At 47.4% G+C, this 20,473-nt stretch overlaps 1 protein-coding gene across 2 annotated transcripts in view; it reads left to right on the plus strand.

Annotated features, from left to right (window-relative positions):
* LIN9 (lin-9 DREAM MuvB core complex component) overlaps positions 1-20,473 on the plus strand; it is a 1,337,113-nt gene that overhangs the window by 368,177 nt on the left and 948,463 nt on the right. For both annotated transcript variants that reach the window (XM_069608684.1, XM_069608685.1), the window contains one exon: positions 14,922-15,055. In XM_069608684.1, the coding sequence (XP_069464785.1) occupies positions 14,922-15,055 (134 nt within the window). The remainder of the gene's footprint in view (positions 1-14,921; positions 15,056-20,473) is intronic.

Below are 20,473 nucleotides of genomic sequence, written 5' to 3' on the forward strand. Positions count from 1 at the left end.
TCACTGATACCTACACCAGCGCTTACTTCAGACCGACCCTCACCGACATCCCCTTTTGTTGTTCCTTCCGCAGGCCTATGGACTCCTCATATGTTCTCTGTGCACTCCCCTTTCTTTCTCTCCCATTAATAGTGGCCCCCATTGGGAGGCCCTCCTGGCCCCCTTCCACTCCTCTAAGGTTATCATTAATGTCTACGTGAATGGCACCGTCCTGGTCCAAGGCCCTCCGGTCAACCTTCTCCTCTTTGATGGATGCTTCCCGTGCCTCATCACCTTCATTGCTTCGCCTGATGTACCTTCTGTCTCTTCTCTGGCTTCCTTGCCCTCTCCTCCTTTCTCTTCTGCCCCCCTCGGGCTCCTTCTACACCTCCGCAGGCCGTACCTCTGATTTGTACCCGTCCTGGAAGTCTTTCAAGGTTGGCACCCTTCTTCATATCGCCACTCTCCTCTTGCTCTGCCGTTACACTCCTCTGACATATGCTGCCTCCTGGAAGAACTCGACCTCTGTCCTCCCTCACCGAGACATGGTTCACGGCCAGTTCTGTCACAAGCTTTGTCACTCTCCTCCGTGATGGCTACATGATCCTCTCCGTGCCCAGATCGAACCGTCCCGGTGGGGGTGTAGCCTTGTTCTTCCCGGAGTGGAGTCCTATCTCTGATTCCTATGCAAGCCTACTCCGCCTTAGAATGCTTTGTCTGCCGGCTTTCTTGCTCTCCTGTCCACTTTCTCACCATCGCTGTAATCTATCAGCCACCTGGTCAGACTACCTCTTTCCTATGAGTGGGCTGACCTCTCTCCACCCCCCCCCTCCCTCCTGGCCTCGACCACTCCACCACTCCTCCATGGATACCTCAACATCCACCTGGATGCTACCTGTACCTCCTATGGACTCTTAGGTGATTTCTGTGACTTTCTGTCTAGTCTTCCTTCTGGCCAGATTCACTCTGCAGGGCACACTCTGGATGTTCTCATCTCCTCGGACTTCCCCCTCTAACCCTCTCACCACTACGCTCCTGAAGGAGCGATCGCATTCTCCTTTCCTTCCATCTCTTCCTCTCTTCCTTTCAGGCCAAGCCAGCTCCAGCACTGCCACCTACCTTCTCAGTCATCCGGCCTATGAAGTGTGTGTGTGTGTGTGTGTTAGGTGAGGCTTTCGCTGCCACCTTCTCTTCCCCCCCCCTGGCTGACTCCCATCCTGACACAGCCCTTTCCAAGCTTCACTCTTCTATCTCTGATACACTCGATGCTCTTGCCCCTGTGATAAGGATCCGCTTGAACCCCCAAGTCAAGTTCAAATCTTGGTACGACTCTGACCTTGTCACCCTTGAACGCAAGTGTAGGATGGCTTAGATGAAATGGCTAGCTTCTTGTGCATCCTCTGACAAACTGGCCTGCTGCCTACTCCAAAGGCAATACGGGCTTGTTGTCCGCACTAAGGAGAGAGCCTGCATCTCTACGGAATCTAACAATTCGGCCAAACTCTTTAAAGTCTGCAAGGAGCTGGCAAATATTGCTGCATTCTCTACTTACCGTCCCCTCCGAGGCCCTCTGCACGGCTCTAGCATCTCATTGCATCTCAAAAACCTTGGACATCCTGTCCACCCTCTCGTCCTCTCCTCCTCTTCCTGATTCTCTCTCCGCTATCTGACTTCTCCAGCGGCTGCCTCACCTCCATCTTTCTCTTCTTATCCTCTGTTCTCCCACCGACAAGAATTCTAGACCAGTCTGTGCAGGTCCCTTCCTGTTCTTCCAAAACCATCAAGGACCATATTGACACCCTGACCGACTTCTGCAACCACTCATTTGCCACTGGAGCCTTCCCCTCCACCCCTGAAGCACTCTTGAGCACCTTCTTCTCCAGAAACCCACAGCCCACTCCTCTTGCCCGGCTAACTATCGCCTGATCACTATCACTCATTTCCTGGGAAAACTCCTGAAAAGCTGGCCATCTCCCAGCTTAAGCTCTACACTGATTCTGTTGGTTGTTTACATGACCGTCAGTCTGGCTTCAGAGCATCCAGAAGTATGGAAACTGCTCTCCTGAACGTCTGAAGACCTGCTCTCCAACCTTGGTTCGAATCTCCCTCTGTCTTCATCTTACTCGATCTCTCTTCTTCTTTCAACACTTTAAATCATGCCATCCTGCTCAGCCGCCTCAGTGATAACCTGGGTATCGCCGATCAGGCCCTGGCCTGGCTGACCTCGTTTCTCTCCAACGGGCCATCCCAGGTCCAACTTGGGCCCTTCCTTTTCTCTATCTCGCTCTCTACCTGTGGTGTTCCACAGGGGTCTAAACTCTGTCCCTGGCTTTTCAATCAATACCTGACACCCCTCACCCACCGCATTGCTGCTCTCTGCCTCAACTTTCAGTGCTTTGCTGATGAAACTCAGCTCGTTTTCAGGCTCCCTCTGTTACCTCCTCTCCCTCTCCCTCTCTCTGACTCTGCAATCCAGGATTGGCGTGCCGCCAACAATGTCTGCCTTAATCCCAGTAAGACGGAGATCCTCCATCGTCACACCTGCACCCTCCTTTCCTGCCGCTCTCCCTTCGCCCTCCTCCTGTTCCCACCTGTGAGGCTAAGAACCTCGTGGTCATCTTCGACTCCACACTCCTTTTCTCCTCCATCTGACGTCTCTAAGAAGTCAAACTACCAACTGCACCTCCTCAGAGGTATTCTTCCTTTCCTCTCCTTTCCTCAGAAGCTCACTGTCTCTAGAGCTCTGGTTCTCTTTAGGCTGGACTACTTTAACAGCCTCTTTCTAAATCTGCCTGCCTCCACTCTCTGCAACTCATTCAGAACAGTACTGCGAGACTTGTCCTTGGGATCGTGTGTCTCCAGCCCTGAAATCTCTTCATTGGCTCCCTGTGGCTGCAAGGATTAAGTTCAAGACCCTCTGCATTGTCCACAAGGCCTTCTGGGGCCTGGGTCCGAAATACCTGCAACTCTCCTTTTGGAAATACCTTGCTACTTGAGCTTCGCTCCTCCTCCAACTGCCTCAGGGTCAGTCGCTTCTCCAAGCAACGAGTTGGTGGTAGACCTTTCTTTGACTGGGGCCTCCCTCTGGAATAGCCTCCCTGCCTCTCGAAAATTTGAGGAGAATCATTTTCGGTTCGGGAAGCGCCTCAAAACCTTCCTCTTTCCTTCTGCCTTCTCGTCCTCTCCTCTGCTGATCCGTCTGTTATTGCACTGGGCACCTAGCCATTCTTTGAAATCGGGCCCAGGTCCCTGCTCACCCAGCTGCACACCTGCACTGCCCCTGTCAACCCTGGCACTTGGGTCTGTATCTGCAACCGTACAGTCCCCCAACCTGCACTTATTGACACCTGTTGTCTGCACTTAACTCCTGCACTTGCCACCGGCCTGCTGCACTACCTGTTGTTGTTTTGATCCCTTGTTCAGCATTTTCCATTCCTCCCCGTCCTCTTGCACACCCCCCTTCCCAGCACTTGCGCGATGTCAATGTCACTGCCTAGTAAGAGTCTTGTCCTCCCTTGTTCTCCTCCCTTGCCGTGCCTTGAAACACTTGTGTATAGGCACGCTATACATAAAATATATCCTCTTTTTCACATTCAGCATCAGTTGGATACCTAACAGACTTTTGAAGGAGTACCCTCGTGGCACCGGACCACTCTAGGTATGGTATCCTTTCTTGTCCTCCCAAAGTTCAATTATAAAGTTTAACTACTCCTTTTTGTTTCCAATTCTATCCATGCTGCTCTTTGCAAACGCTTCACACACTGTTCTTTTTGCTCAATGTTGCTGCTTGCAACCTTGGTTCAAAACACAAGCTGGTTTGGTATCAGTCTCTCTGACTCACTGGCTGTGCTGTCTTTTTTGACACCATTTTGTTGTAGTAGCCAAGGACAGTACCACAGCGGCAATCGCTCCTCCCCGCCTTGGTTATCTACACAGGAGAGCCCCGGGTACCTCAGACACTGTACAGGTTTGATAAGCCTTAGTTCCTGGTCTTCGGTTTCTTACTATCCAAGGCTCACAAAAGTAAGTCTTTCTCCAGCATTGCATCTTTCATGGATTCTCATGCTGTGAATATTTCCAGTCAGGTTGGGAAACCTCGGTATCTTTAACCTAGCGTTTTCCTATGGAAAACCTTGTCACCTTAGTGTCCTAGGGACGTCCTTTTTGGGTGCTTTAGGCTACACCAATAGGTCGTCTGGTATAAATAGCCCTGCTCCCCCCGTGGCTTCCCTTCAGCTTTCAACAGTCTCTGCTCTGCCCCTGTGGCTTCCCTTCAGATTTCAACCGTCTCCAAACAGTTAGGATCACCTTGTGTCTACTCTCCATATTCTACACGTGCTATTCGTACTTCGGCCCTTAAGTCATCTGTGGGCCGGAAAAAAATTTCTGTTTAGGCTGTTTGCAACCTGCGGCCTAAAGAAGGTCTTCGAGGGGGACAGCTATGCAGATTGCCTTATTGTCTATACCCCAATCATTCGGCGGACGTCTGTAGGATCTGTCGTGAGTTTTTTTCAGGAATCATTGAAAGACCAACCCCGGGCTGATTTGTTGGCTCAACGAGGGCACTTACCCGGGTTCGGAGGTTTTACCCCGGGGAAGCAAGTCTTCGGTGTGGGCGGTGAAGGCGTCAACACATCGGAGGGCGGTGTCCGTGGAACCCCCCGCCAAGAAGCAACACACGGAGGTGCCTGTATCAGAGGTGGGGAAAGGTGGTTCCTCTGAATCCAGGTTGCATCAGTCCAAAGGGGCAAGTAGCTCTTCGCTGTCCCTGTCGGAGAGACAGGACAAGTCCAAGGGGGCGAGTGATAGACCCGAGAAGTCGGCGCAGAAGTCTCTGTTGGTGGAGAGGGAGAAGGCGAGGCTGCGAGAGTCCTCCTCGAAGCACTCATCGCCTAAGGACCGGCATAGATCCTCTTCCAGTCAAGACTGGGCACTTCAATTACGTAGCCCGCATCGCCTGAGAAGGCCAGACCTGTGGCGGCTTTGGTGCCAACGATTAGGTCATCAACTGAGTTTCTGTCATCAACTATTGTGGTACAATCCTCAATCCCTTCGCTCTCTATGGCCGTGACTGTCAGTGGGCTGCAATTGCTGTCGACTGTGCAGCTGGAGGCGGATGGTGGTTTGTTGCAGACGGGAGATCTGTGGCAGTCTGGGGACAGCTTCGGGCCGTTGCTAGCAGTGGACATTCTTCAACAGGACCCAGCTCAATATTCGGTGTCCATGGGTCTGGAGGATGAGCATGAACCAGGTTTCCATCTGTCAGCACAGGGTCGGCGGGAGGCAGGTCCGTCGACTGGGGCTGGGGCGCCCCTGTACCCATTGGTGAAGACTCACTCTCTGTTGTCCATGCAGGTGTTAAGTACACTCCAGTTGCTGTTGTGACAATTGGATGCACGTCTTCCAGCAGTTCCGAGCACAGTGGCTCCAGTGGTGCATAGTGTGCCTATAGAGGCCCCTCGCCAGAGTCTCCCCAGAAATTCGCCTTTGGTGCAGCTGCAATTGCCATTGCTGGTGGGGTTGGGCCTTCCACAAAGTCATCCCGAGGAAGGGGAGCTGGTTGATTCGGCGTGCGGGCCTCGTGACAGTATCCTCGTCACCCAGGAGAGACGATACATGGGATACAGACCGAGGGGTGGAACCGCCTAGTAGCCCAGCTCAGCTGTCTCCGCCGGATGTTATTGCGTAATTTCACTTTATGATGGCGAAGGCGTGCCAAGAATTTGGCCTTGCTCCTGAGGAACGAAAAGACTGTTTTCGGTTTGATCACATGGGGAAGCGGTGAAAGGCAGTCTTCTCGGCCCCCATTTTAGACCATGCGTGACAGGAGGGCCTGTGCACGATGCATCACCCTTTTTCAGAACCAGCCGTGGAGGGGCGTCTCGAAGTTGTATGGCACCTGAAACAAATCCCGCGCCACCCCTCCACTCCCTCCCCACCCCCCCCAAGTGCCGCAGTCTGTGGTTTCGGTGGCTAGTTGGAAGGCGAGGAGCCAGCACAAGTGTGTTTAATGCCCCTGGACAGTGAGGCCAGAAAACAAGATGCTTTTGTGAAGAAAGTCCTTGCGGTGGGTGCTACAACAGTGAAGGCGGCGTTTTCCTTGGCCATTATGGCCAGGTATGACAGGGAGATGTGGCACCGCTCTTGGAACATCTCCCGGAACAACAACGCAAAGAGGCTATGCCGCTGGTTCGAGAGGGGAGGGGGGGGCCTCCAATCACAGCACCAGTATTGCAGTGGACTTGGCGGAGTGTGGCTTCAAGCAAATAAATAATGGTGGGGTTCTCGGGAGGAAGGCGTGGCTGCGCAGCACTGACGTTCGCCCAGAGGTCCAGCATAAAGTAGTGGATATGCCTCAGAGGGGGAGCAGCTCTTTGGTGAAGAAATCGATGAGGCTCTAAAGGGAATGAAGGAAGACACTGAGATGGAAGTCCCTGGGTGTTCTGCAAACAGGCTGTTCTTTTAGCCCCCTCCGGGTGTTAAGAGGAGCCTCTGGTGATTTATTTATAGAGCGCCTTACACCAAGGCACTGTACAATGGAACAACTAATACAGAGAACAACAAAAAACATTGGGAGCAAAAATGACATGAATCATTCTACAGCAAAACAGTGCAAAGACCAATTAACTTAGGTGGAAGGGAAGTGGAGTGGGAATAGGATTGGTGAGGGGGGACATGAGAAGGATAGAACGAGTGAAAATGGAAGGGAGAGAGTAATAGGAGTGGGGAGAGGAATTAGAAGAGGGAAAGAAGGGGGGGAGAAGAGAGGACGGGGGGCCTTCAAGATGGAGGAGGAGGGATTTAAGGGAAGTGCGAAATGAGGGGAGGGTCGTGGAAGAGTGCATTGAGAGGGGTAGTGAGTTCCAGTGCAGAGGAGCAAGGAGTTGGAAGGAGCGGAACCGGGAGGAAGTGCAGGGGAAGGAGGTACAGTGAAGAGGAAATGGTCAGCGGAACGAAGGGAGCGAGAGGGGGAGTAAAAGGTGAGAAGGGAAGAGATAAGGAGGAGCAAGACCATGTAGGGATTTGAAAACAAGGCAGAGAAAGCAACATTTTAGCTCTAAGTGGAAAGGTAGCCAGCGAAGGTGAGAGAGCAAGGAGGAGATGGAGTCACGGGAGGTGAGGAGACAAAGGGTACAAACAGCGTAGTGGTAAATGGATTTAAGGGGGGCAAGCTGAGGTGCAGGAAGTCCAAAGATTGAGGAACAGTGGAAGAGGAGGGAAAAGATGAGTGAGGAAATAAGGAGTTTGGTAGCGTGGAATGTGAGAGGGACGGATTTTGCGAATATTGTAGAGGTGGTATCGGCAGGAGCGGGAGGTAAGTGAAATGTGTTGTATAAAGGTGAGAGAGGAGTCAAATAGAACGCCTAGATTACGAGCCTGGGAGGAGATAGGGAGGTTGGATGGAGGAAAGTGGAAAGTGGATGAAAGGGGGAGGAGGTAGTGTTAGAAGGGAAGAAAAGGACTTCAGTTTTATCAGTGTTAAGAGAGGAAGCGGGAGGACATCCAGTTCTTGATGGCTGTGAAACAAGAGGAGAGTTTAAGGTGGAGGTCCGGTGTGAAGGAGGAGAAAGAGAGAAAGAGTTGAGTATCATCGGCATAGAAGTGATGGGAGATACCAAAGGAGGAGATAACAGGGGCAATGAGGGAGGTGTAAAGAGAGAAGAGGAAAGGACCAAGTACAGAACCTTGAGGAACACCGTAGATGAGAGGGAGGGAAGGAAGGAGAGGTCTGGCCTCCCCATGAGACGGCAAAGGAACGAGAAGAGAGGTAAGAAGATAACCATTTCAGAACAGGGCCTTTGAATCCGAAGGAGGAGAGTGTGTAGCAGGAGTGGGTGATCGACAGTGTCAAAAGCTGCGGAGAGATCAAGGAGAATAAGGATAGAAGATTGCTTGGCATGTCGAGTAGAGAGGAGAAAATTGAGAATAGAGGTGAGCAGTTTCAGTGGAGTGTTTAGGTCGGAAGCCAGATTGGAAGGGAGGAAGGAGAGCGTAAGAATAGAGGAAGGAAGAGTTGGGAGTAGGCGAGACGCTCAAGGAGTTTAGAAAGGTAGAAGGTAGAAGGGAGATAGGTCTGTAGTTAGTGGTGAGAAGTGGATCAGCAGAGGGTTTCTTTAGGATGGGAATAATCGTTGCATGTTTGAAAGCTGAGGGAAAGGTAGACGGAGAGGCAGGGGTTGAAGAAAGTGGTAAGTTAAGGGATAAGAAGAGGGTAGATCTTGGGGATGAGAACGGAGAGGAGAGAGTCATAGGGGGCGGATGTGGGGTGGGCTTTGGCAAGAAGGGAGGCGACGTCCGAAGTAGAAACGGATGAAAAGACAGACATAGTGGAAGAGGGAGGAGAGCGGGAGGTAGAGAGGGAGTTAATTTTTTGGCGGAGTGTGATGATTTTGGAGGAAAAGTAGTTAGCATAGTCGGAGGGAGAAAGTGTGGAATTGGATGTGGGATCGGGAGTAGGAGGAGAAAGCGGGCGAGAAAACGTTTGAAAAATCCGACGAGGATAAAAGGCTTGAGACTGGAGAAGGTTAGAGTAGTAAGAGGACTTGGTGGTTGCTTGGTGGTAATGATTTGCCGCTTCCCGCGACCGTGGTTGGTCGCCCCCCGGTTACTCTTACCAAGGCTTCAGGTGCTCGTTCCTGTTAGGCAAAGTTTGTATGCAGTTCCCGCTGGGAACACTACACAACTATGACTACAGGTGTAAGCAAACCAACCTTTGGTATAAGTCTGTACTACAGTTTTGGTAGCGTGTTGAGCAGCCAGGCTCATCTCGAGGGGAAATGTGAGCTTTAGTGGAGTTACTCAGATTCAGTTACAGGTATTCAAATACTCTTACACTCACGGTTTCTTCTATAACAATGTATTTATCCGTTCAATTATAAAACGCTCATTAGGAGGCAATCATATAGTAACACACAAATATACTTCAATACTGTACACTCTTTAAAAAGTAAGTAAAAGCCAAAGGATGTTAGAACATGAAAGACTACGATTTTATTCTTAGGCAGTGCAAATAGAGTTCAACAGAAGATTCAATTCAATAGGCTAGGCCAAAGTCAATGAGCTAAAGTTTTGGATACGATAAAGGAGTTCTGGTGGTTAAACGGAAAGATCTCTGCACAATTCTTTGAAATAGTTTGTAAAAAGAAGGATCATATGTTGGGTCACAAGCTGATTAGGCCTGCGAGTTGCAAAAGTTTCAAGCACTTTCGCAGTGAGAGGTAAGTTCTCTGTCTTGTTTTACAGTACCTTACAATGAAGAAAGATGCAGTTGATGACTTCTGTTCCTGGCAGTTCCTGCAGATCTCGCTGTTCCTGGGCCTGTGTCGTGGGGACAAGAGGGAGGCCGTCGGGGGACTCCTGCACTGGGACTGGTCAGAACTTGCAACTGACAAACTTCAATTCCAGTGGCTGTTTCACGTTTCAGCTACTGCACAGGTAACAACGCTAGTCCTGGCTGTCCAGGTGTACTGTCCTTGCTTCAGAGGTCCCACACTCCGCTGAGGGGGTTCTGGCTTGGTCGATCCGACGTCTTGGGAGTCCGGAGGATCTTCCAAACGCTTTTGGCCAGCTTACAAGCAACACACACAATCTGGTGTCCCTCTCCCTGGCTCTACGGTTTCCTGCAGCACTATGAGCAAATGCAAGCAGCTCCGAGATAGATGTCCAGGTGGGTTACTTGGGAGTTGATTGGTCCTACCAACTCAAAGGGAGAAGTCGTCCTTAGCAGGGCTTCTCTGTCGATGGGAACTTGGCGATTCGGACCTGCAGCAGGGCTTCACCAGGCAAACCAATGGTCCAGGAGTTGCAGCAGCCGTCCTCTTCAAGCTCTTCGGTTCCTTCGTTCCAGTGGTCGATTCTGCCTTCCAAGCCAAATGACTTGCCTTTTATTCAGTTCTCTCCCATTCATTCCAGCCTAGCTGCCGCTCACCCAGCAGGGTGGCTGTCCTTGCCGGACAGTCAGCCAGCCAATCATCAGAGTGCATTTGGGTCCCCTAGGAGACTAAGCACAGGGAGTTTCGGGCACCTCCCTCACTTTCTGCCTACTCCAGACACTCTGGAGCCAGAGGCGGTCGTCACTCCTGAAGCCCGCCAAAGGTGAATGAACAAAGAGACCAAACCTGGTTTGGCGCGCAGAGAAACTGTAGAAGGACCTTTCCACAAAGAAAAGGTGAAAAAAGACCGGGACCTGTTTTTAGCAACGATGGCTGGGCGCCATCTTGAAAAACATGACTCCCGCGATTGAACATTACCGTAGCTACGAATAGTTTGCAGTTGGGAAAAATCATGGTAGTTTGTTGTAAAACCACCTCCACCAGCCATTCTGAGAGGAAAGGGTAACATTTGACTGTTACATGATTAACTAGACGGTGTCTAGTCAAAGGATCGAATATAAAGGGTCGACAGGTCAAAGGATCGAATATTTTTTTTTTCACTTTCTGGGGGGGGAGGAGTGGTTTTTAGCAAAAAAAGAGGGTTTGGGGGGGACCCCCCACCCCCCCAAAAAATGTGAAAAAAATGGATCCTTTGACCTGTCAACCCTTTTACTGTCGATCCTTTGACCTACAACCTAACTAGACATGGGGGATACTAAGTAACCCCTCTAGCACTCTATTGTAAATGATCGGGTGTGCTGGGTCTAGAAGTTTACTGGGCTAAGTGAAGTCAATTTCACTCCACTGGTCTGGGAAACAGTAGTTGATCCCAGAGAAGGTATTTAAACCTTGGGAAATCTGAAAGACTTCCCTGTGTCACTGCACTGAAGGTGCTGTGTAACACAACTGTAAAAAAATGATGCCTATGGAGTTGGTTAGACTCCATAACCAAAGCAAACAGAGGTAAAACACATCAAAATACATGAGTGGGGAAAAAGGGTCACTCTCCAGGTAAAAATAAAGGCCTCAAAATCCATCAAAGTTGCTGGGGGTCTCTAAGGTGAAGGGAATGAGTACATTTTTGAGAATTCTCCCTACTAGTTCAAGTCTGTGCAGAAAAGCAAAGATTATCAGGCGCAGCGTAAGAAGGGTCCTACCACCTCACCTGCAAAGGGACGGCAGTCTAAGTCTCACCAATGACTGCTATGCGGGCAGTCAACTTGGGGGCAGTGTGTTGCAACACGTCGACGAGTGGAATCTTACTACGGACCGCTGGATACGGTATGTCTCGGCCACTCATTGGAGTTTCGGCGTCCTCCACACCAAATTCCACCGGTGCACGGGGTGCAGCTGCACCAGCCTGTCCTGTGCCATGAGGTCTAACTCATGTTGGCGAAAGGGGCGATATAACCAGTCCCGTGTCGGAACGGGGCAAGGGCGTGTACTCCCGGTATTTTGTCATCAAAAAGACCAGTGGAAAGTGGAGGCTTATTCTAGATCTTGGGCCGTTGAACAGGAATCTGCAACGCCTGAAGTTCAAGATGCTTATGCTGCAGGATGTGATCCGGGAGGTGCAGCCGGGAGAGTTCCTGGCATCGTTAGATTTGGAGGACGTTTATTTCCACATCCGATGCGATGGTTTGGCCTCAATCAAGTTCCTGCGCTTTCTGGTCGGGGACGATCATTGCCAGTTCTGTGTCCTGTTTGTGCTGAAGTCTGCGCACAGAACATTCACAAAATGCCTAGCTCCAGTCGCTGCCTTCCGGGCATCATGTGCACCTATATCTGGACGACTTGTTGGTACGGGGGCTGTCACTGGAAAGGGCGTTGGAGTCCCTCCAGACGTACATGAACCTGTTAAAACTGCTGGGGTTTGCAGTCAATTTAGCAAAATCCTTTCTGACGCTATCCAGGGAGTTGGTATTTCTCGGTGCTCAGTTTCTCACACAGGACAATCTGGTGCAGCCTTCGGACAAGAGTGGTGAAGTTGCAGTCAAGAGGGCCGAATGGGGCCAAGGAACTGTGGTCTCGGTCTGCAGTTGCATGTTGGTTTCTAGGTTCCATGGCGTCCTGCATCCCGCTAATCCCGAACTGCCGCTTGACTTCCTTAGTGTCAGTAGGAGGGTGCTGTTGGAGAGCCCATGCTTCTAGTGGGCATATTAGACTGAGGGACCTCGGACAAGAAATGAAATGATGACTAAGGAATCAACCATACTCGTTCTCACCTGCCTCAGAGGGCTTTGGGTGAAGTAACCTGAGGAATCTGCATGGGACAATCTGTAGGGTAATACATAAAGAAATTCTAACCCAAAAATTGGTGTCAGACTTCTCTATTCCCACACTCTCCCAGCAAGTGGGACAATTTGGCCCTCTATGGATGTGGAAAATGCATCCTATTGTTGGTTGTAAATGGTTTGGTTGACACATTGGAGGTTTGGCATGGGTGGCTATTTTGTGGACCCGATACGGTACTGGGTGCCAAACCTTGTGTTGCAGTTCACACTGATGGGCTTGTCATACCTCATGAAACACTTGTGTATAGGCGCGTTACAAATGCCATATCATATCATATCTCCATTTGACCTTGCATCAGGCATGTTTCAAAGGGGCCTCCTGTTCTCCCTATTATGTGCGTTGGCCATCAAGCCGTAGCTTGTAAAATCCAAATGGATGCATCTTTTCGGGGAATCCATTGGCACAAGCCAGATCTTGCCTGTCCTAAACTGATGTGGTGTTTTTGGTCAACCCAAATTCTATCCTTTCGTTACAGCACATGTCTGTGGGGAGGGGTTCCAATGGGATTTGCAAAGTTGTATAGGTGGTGGTTTCAGAATGAACATAGCAATAGATGACTTGCAGCACTATGTTCTGATGACCTGGGTGTTGCTTTGTAGTACATGGCCATGATGTAGTTTTGGAACCAGGTGGGGAGCAGTGTCTGTCAATTTGCGGACTAAGATACCCAGTACAAGATTGTACATGTCATATTTAACTCCTTCCCGGATAGCCACCATTGATTTTATGTTCTCCAAGCCATCTGGGAGGCTTTGCGGGCCGATCAATGCTGGCACATTTCTTTTGGAGATTCTCTGAAGTTTACGTAATATTTGACATATGAGTTTAGTGGAGATGCAGAATGGACATCTCTCCTGCTTTGATGTAGTTCGAGGTTATTACCTTGCTGCTCCCATGGCCATCTGAGAGAAAAGCAAACCGATTATGTTGCATTGTTTGCCTTGTAGGGTAAGACAAAAATGAATACAATAAAGTAATCCAATTTGAGTCAGTAAATGTGCACGGGTGCTAGAAAAAAAATTTATTACATGCCACAGTGGGCAGGAACACTAGTCATTCCAAGAATATAAGTTGTGGTGTTCTATCGCTGAGTGAAGTGACACTGCAAAACATTGTTTCAGAGTATTTTGAAAATACTGTTTGTGATTGGTCAACTAAGAATGCGCTATGGGCAATTCCATACAATGCCTAACGCTTTTGGCCTACCCTAACCCTCGTGACCATTTTGTTAGCTACCATGTGATGAAGATTTCATGGTGGTACTTGTAGTTTCTCAACATGGTGATTGGATAGTCAGCGCCTTAACTTTTGACATTTGACTGGTAGAGCACCTTTGGCTTTCCTGCGGTTGGTCGCTTCAGTCACTGTTGACCAGTTGAATTGTGAGGTGTGACAAGAATAGTATTCTTCACATCCTGTTACTAGACGTTGGCATGTCTTACTGTTCTCTCCCTTCGAACTGCACAACCAGCAGTATAATATTCCAACTTCTTGTAAATCCTCTTTCCTTTCCAATGGTTTGTGTGTATCTCATGTGGTGTGCTTCACTGCCTCTTGCTCCGAGACCACGCACCTGTCTAAATGTGTTTTCTAACTGTATAGATGTATGGTTTCATTAATACACTTCTACAATTCATAAATGTGTCATAAATCTAAGACCTTCATTGCATCCTTTGCTCTCCTTGAGCTGAGGGTTTGTTATTCATTGTGTCTCCACTCCTAGGTTGATGTTTTCCTGCAAGGGGTGATGTGCACCATCTCTCTGCATGACTTTCTGGTGCTTGCCTCTGCACATTGCCATGTTCCCACCTGGCTTTTGTTAACTTCTGGGAACATGAGCATGGTTAGGTTTCACTTGTTATACATATGATAACTCGCTGAACCATTCTTTGTAACCAATCTCTGCATGTCGTTCTAAACATTCCCCTCGCTGGGGTCTGCTTCTAGACATCTAATTAAGTCATGTTTCCTGATTTTGTGCATAGGGAAAGAATTTCACTGTTGCTTTGCGACTCCATATTCCATTACAATAACCTGAATGTACAATAACCGGATTCCCTTCCCAGCATATTCTGATTCTTCATATTGCTAGTGATAAATTGGTCTAGTCTGACCCTGAACGTGTCTGTTACCCAATTTACTGTTTGGTAATCTAACGTCTGACAAGAATTCTTTGGATTCAGATCTTATTCTTGGTGCTTTGAAGTTATGGCCATGGCAGCAGAAAGCTTTACAGTTTCCCCGTAACGGATTACCTTGAATACAGGTGGATGTTTGATTGGCACACTTTATCCTTCTTACCCTGATACCTTGCCATTGGAAATTAACTACCATTTTTCTTTACAGTGCGAGTTTAACTTGGGGAGTGTTTGAAGTATGGCTATGCCATGCATGGTCTTGAATAAGGAGCTATACAGGTTCCATGGTCCTGTGAGCTCTCCATGGAATTATCCTGCTTGAATGAGCTTGGGCAAAACATTAATGAATCTACCTTGCTGTGCATCCCTCATAGATTGACACATTAAAGGATGTTTGCCTTCAGTTTGATCTTCTTTTTATAAGAGTGAATTTGTTGAAATGGAGCAAGCATGTCCTTTCCTAATTGTCCACTGAGGACCACAATATTTATAACCATGTGCATCAAATACAGGACTGTTTATATTTGGTAAACGCACTGCAGGTCTCCACATACGGCACCATGGAGTAGCTTTTATTTTTTGTTTGTAATGTTTGTTCGCTTTGTGGCATAGATGATAATGTTTTCTCTTTACACAGAAACATACACCATCAATGCCAACACCAGACAAGAAAACCTCACAGAAAATCGGCTTAAGATTACGAAACCTTCTCAAACTTCCGAAAGCACACAAATGGTGTATTTATGAGTGGTTCTACTCCAATATAGACAAGTAAGTACAATTTTTATAATGCAGAGTTCTATTCTCTTGGGGAGGTGATAATGTATTTGTAAGGTTGGTACTTGGGTTGAGAAAGGTGTATTAACAGGAATTGGCTTCCAATGTTGGGCACTTATCCTGCACAGAGGTGACACTGGAAGGCCTGATCATGTGATCTATTCATGATATTCAAGCTAGTGTGGGTCGATCTTATTTCAATGAGACATTAGATTTCCAGTCCATAGCTTTAGTTGAACAGACTGTGTAGGGGTTGGTTAAACTCCTTTAGTTTCTATGTGCAGAACTGCAAATAAGGTTTGTCTTAAAGTCTTGGTGTTTTTCTTAAAACAGTACAGAGTATGCTTCAGCACTTTGTTGTTTCTTATGCAGTTGTCTAAACACCATAGCCTGCCCTATAGATAAGGGGTATATTGGCCCACTTTTACTCCGAAAAAATAAAAACGGGGAGAAGAAATACTCCTAACAAAAAATAAGACGTGTAGTATTTTGTGCCCCTGCTTTCACCTACACAGCTTCATGGATGTGTTTAGACCAGAAGTGCACATAGTAGCACTGGCAAAATCTACTATTATTACTTTCTAGTTGTAAGAAGTGAACAGGTATATTTTTTTATGTGTAGCAATAACTAGGTGTGCATTATTCTTACTAAAACACTTCCATTTTCCAGTTAAAGCATTCTTACTAGCTTATAAAATACTCCTATTGGGAATTGGACCTATAATTGTATTTTCTAAAAAAGAAAATATATATTCCCACTTCAAAATCCTATCTGGAGCACTGACCGTGGCTGGATCTGCTACAAATCATGACATTCTTAAGCTATTCTTGTTCTGGTCTCTGCCTGGGACACTTTATCCCACAAAGTAAAGTCCCCAACGGATGGCCAATGAAAGTCGAGCAAGTTATAGTAACAGTGCTTTAGCTGCTTGGCTACCACAAACTACTAACACATGTGAGGGAGGCGCCAGAATGCCACCAGAGCCCCGCGATCGAGCCCAGCTACCTCGGAGGAGCCAATACCTGCACAGAACGTGCAATAAGGTCACGGGTAGCCAGAGAGGCGCTGGAGGCACAATGAGGTGGTGGCGCAATCTAAGAAGCTGGGAAAACAGGGTCTGGGACCCTGAAGCTGTGGGAGAGTAGTCGTCCAGTCCCCACTTTCCCCTAGCCCCCTCACCGGCTGTTGAACTGTATCTTAAGCCTGAGGAGGGCTGGCGAAGGGAGTCATTCCCCCAACAGTTGATGAACTGTGTGAGAAGCCTGAGCGAGGTTAGAGTTGGGATTCCTTCCCCTTCCCAGCAGTTGAAACTGAACTGGGAAAATTACCAATCCAGGAGCTGTCTTCTCCAGGGGAAGGGAGTCATTCCTCTGGACCAAGAAGACATCCCCTTTGATTTTAGTTAGCTCAGATTGTGAGGGACAGAGTTAGGATTCTGACATTGGACATGGGAACTTTTGCTTTGCACATTCAGATACTAGTTATTTCAGTTGAGGCAGGGAATCCCCTCTTAGAGTTGGAGATATGATTTTCTTTTCCTTTCTATCCTTGAATAAAAGTATCCATCAATCAACGGGACCCCTCTGTCGTCTTCTGCACACTTACACTTGTTTACCTTAAGATTGCTGATGGGTGATCTCGGACTTTGGCCTCCCAATTACCTCAAGGTTTGCTGTGCTTGCAAAGCACCCTCGTCAGCTTCTTTCAGGACCTCCAGGCCTACACCGATTTCAGTCTGGATTCTTTATATTCCAGTTTGTCATAGCCTTCCTCCAGGCAGTACTCTTTTCTTGGTACCCTGCCTCTGGTATCTGCCTCTAGGGTGCGTGAGTCAAGTCTGCCTCGTTCAATATTCTCTCACTGAGTATTCCCAACTTTGTTCTCTCGACGTGTGCTTGCCTTATAATCTCGTTCCATATAGAGTGTTCCTCATTTTTATTTGAATTCTCAAATCTAATAGATTTATCCCTGGGGGAGTTCTTAATTCCCATTTATTATGCTATTATTGGTATATCTTTATTTTTGATAATCACCTGATGATCATTTATTGCCTCTAAGGGATGTTTAGTTTTTAAGTGTATGGGAGGCAACGCCATCTTAGAATCTTTTGATGACTTGACCTTTTTCCAGTCATCTGCAGTCCCTCTATTATGCTGAAGCTTGGTCGTGCCAGAACCGTTGGAGCGCTGAATTTGGAAGCCATCTTTCTTTCCCTCTGGTGAAGTTCATAGTCCCTATGCCCCCCCGAACACTGGGATCGTGCAATGCATGTTTCAACAATCAACCGACTGTTCCTTCGTTTTTCTGGTCTTCGTATGCATTTTGCAAGGCTTCTTGTGAGATGTAGTTCTGCAAGCCAATATCCTGCAGTGCAACATTCATAGTGTATTAGCGTGTCACTGGGAGGGCCAGTGAGCTGGCAAGAGACCTTTGTCCACCTTCTGGTAGGCACCAGACCATATATATTATAGGTCGTCGATGCCCACCCTGTAGGTAAGATGAAACCAATTTGCAGTGACTTCCCCAAAGTTCTATTGCTTATAACTTTGAACTCACTGGACTGATCTGGCTGATGTTTCCTAAACAAATGTCTGGGGTGCGCCCATCCAATAGCCTTTCATGCTAATTGTTGGAGTGCACTGTGGCCTCTGGCATTGCAAAGGTCTATGGAAAAAATATAGCATAGCAAAACACTTGCAATTCAATTTAAACTTAATTTTGAAATTGTTGGCGGTTGTGGCAAGTGACAATCTTGTGTTTACCCCATGAGAACATACAAGATCACAATGGGGCTCAACAATGAGAACCACCTCATGCTTGACCTCTATTCAGTGACTCAGTTATGATGGTCATTACGTCCCACTCCTGCTGTTAAGATGTTTTCCAAAAACAACCCTGATGTTGAATTCTGGGAGGCTAACCTATTATGGTGAAAAGGAAAGACAAACCTTATTACTCTGCTCTACCTACATTGTTTGTGTTGAGTTAAGCGGTAAGAGTCCGAGGTTTGTCTAGGGCTAGAAGGAGTCCACATAGAGTAACACTAGTTAGACCTGTAAGTATACACATTTACAATGATTTTAGTCCTTTTAAAATGCACACTAGCAATGAAACATCTAGGCAAATATTGTCACACACTATAAAATGAATATGTACATTCCACTCTCGTGAGAATGTGTAAAATCATATTAAAAACCAGCTCACTGGCGAGTAAGGCCTGGTGTGCTGTGTGTATCTATAGAACTGATGTGACAAGTGCCTTTTTTATGGCTGGCTATCAGCTTGCAAATTGAATGTTTTCTCCATGCATAAAAAACGGTAGAAACACTTAAGGGCAACCCTGGAATATTTCCCTATCTCTTAGTAAGTCCTGCCCTAAATGGATTGGGGCCTAGTGCCCTAACGTCAGCAGTTGCAAAGTTATAATTAGGTAGGTTACTATGTGATTTGACGGTGCAAGTGGTTCCGATTAAGATTTCCAAAATGTAAAATAAAAAGTAAAGTTAGTAACTCAATCTCACTACACTATTGTAGACCCATGAGGGCATCCTTGACTAGACCACCACCGGTCTAGGTCAGAAAAGCGAGCGATAGGGACAGGACTGCATGCCAGTGTAAGCCTATGGAGGATAGGAGAGAAGCGGAACAGATATGTGCACTATTCTACCCCGCATACTGATTTCCCCAGACACCACAGCTGAGGTTCCGGATTCCGTTGGGGGCATGCTCTTGTGAGCTTGGTCCGGAGGTCACTTTTGTATTTGGATGCAGGACCTAGTTTGTCAGTCGTGGTACTTGAATCTTGGCTTCCGGCACTGTCTAGCTCAACACCTTTGTGATGTTCTGCAGAAGTATTCATTCTTACAAGTGACCTTCGAAGAGAGTGAAGAAGACGATTGCAACGTGAGTCACCAAAATTGGGATTTTTTTTCGGAGGCCACCCTATTTATGTTAAACAGGAACCACACTTAAGGTGTGCCAAAACCCAATCAGGGTAATGTGGACGAGCAGTCAAGGCCTACTCTCAGGAAAAGTGAGTGGTTTAAGGCTACAATGTTTAACACAACACCACTAATTCAAGTTAGCCAGGGAGCAGATCAAATGTTTATTTGGATAACTCTGGAAAGAGATTTGCTGCTCTGGTATTGGAGTGTTTTACGATGTGGGTTAAGGAGACAAATTGAAGTGACCTGTATCAGTCATGTTTTATCAAGGGCGCAGGAACAGGTTTAAATGCCCTTATAAATGTACTTGAGTGCTAGCTAATCGACAGTTTTCTTTGCTTTTATTGATTTCGTGCAAGAGTTTGACAGTATAAGTCAAGACGGTCGCTGTTATGGTTGAAAATGATGTGGCGGCCCTAGTTATTTATTGGCAATAAGGGCATTTTATTCAAACGCTTCCCTGAAATTAGACTTAAATCAAAAGGGTTTGCTGTCAAAAGAAATTTAAAACATTTAAAGGCTTTAAGCAAGGCTGCCCATTGGTGCCAGCACTTTTTAATCTATTTTGGATTTGGGAGATTGGCTGAAGGAGGCCAGGTCCTTCTTGCCTCTATTTCACGGGTTACCGGTGAGTTGGATTCCATACGCAGAAGATTTGGTATTGCGAGACCAGACCGGGATTGGCTTGCAGGGGCAGCTGGATACACTACAAGCCTATGTGCAAGCCAGTGAGTTAATAGTGAATGCTACAAAGTTGACCATATAGGTGCTACAACTGTAAGTGAAAGGCTCCCAAAAACAGTTAATTCTCCCAGTGGAGTCAATAAATACACATCCCAGGAGAGAATGAGACAAAGACAAGTGCTGGTGGTATCAAAGGCTTTATCTATAATAGGGCAAGCAGAATCTACTCTACTCTGCTCACGCCGAGAGCGCTCTGCAGAAAACATATTACAATTCAGTTTTATACAAGAAAATCGTCATCGGGCTGTGGGAAGGCCTAGGGGGCACATGAATAGTTGGGATTGGTCACTAAGGGTGGGCACCTATAGGTGCTATAGGGTCGGAGGCACTTGGTTGGCTTGAGGGCACATGGTGAGACGATGACATGTCCTGGGTCAATTGGTCGGCTGGGCTCATCGAGTTGGTATGTAGAATCGTTACTTGTAATGTTTCTTTTGTTACAATAACCATTTGACATTTGCCCTTGTGGCCACACACTCCCATTCATTCACTACCATAATCTGTTTGTCCGGTAAGCTCAAAGACCTGTATCTTAAACACTTACGAAAACATGGTTCAAAGGCAGTTTATTTATTACTGGCCATAGATGAAACTTCATCCATTGAATACAGTGCTTGACCTGTTTAGACAATTCAGGATATACTGACTAAGGGGTAGAGCTCATCGGGTCATTGTATGGCCTGGGGTGTCCATCAGACAACAACAAAGAGGATTCTAAATATA

Source organism: Ambystoma mexicanum, chromosome 4q (genome assembly GCF_040938575.1).
Source record: "Ambystoma mexicanum isolate Mex_15411 chromosome 4q, UKY_AmexF1_1, whole genome shotgun sequence".
NCBI lineage: Eukaryota > Metazoa > Chordata > Amphibia > Caudata > Ambystomatidae > Ambystoma > Ambystoma mexicanum.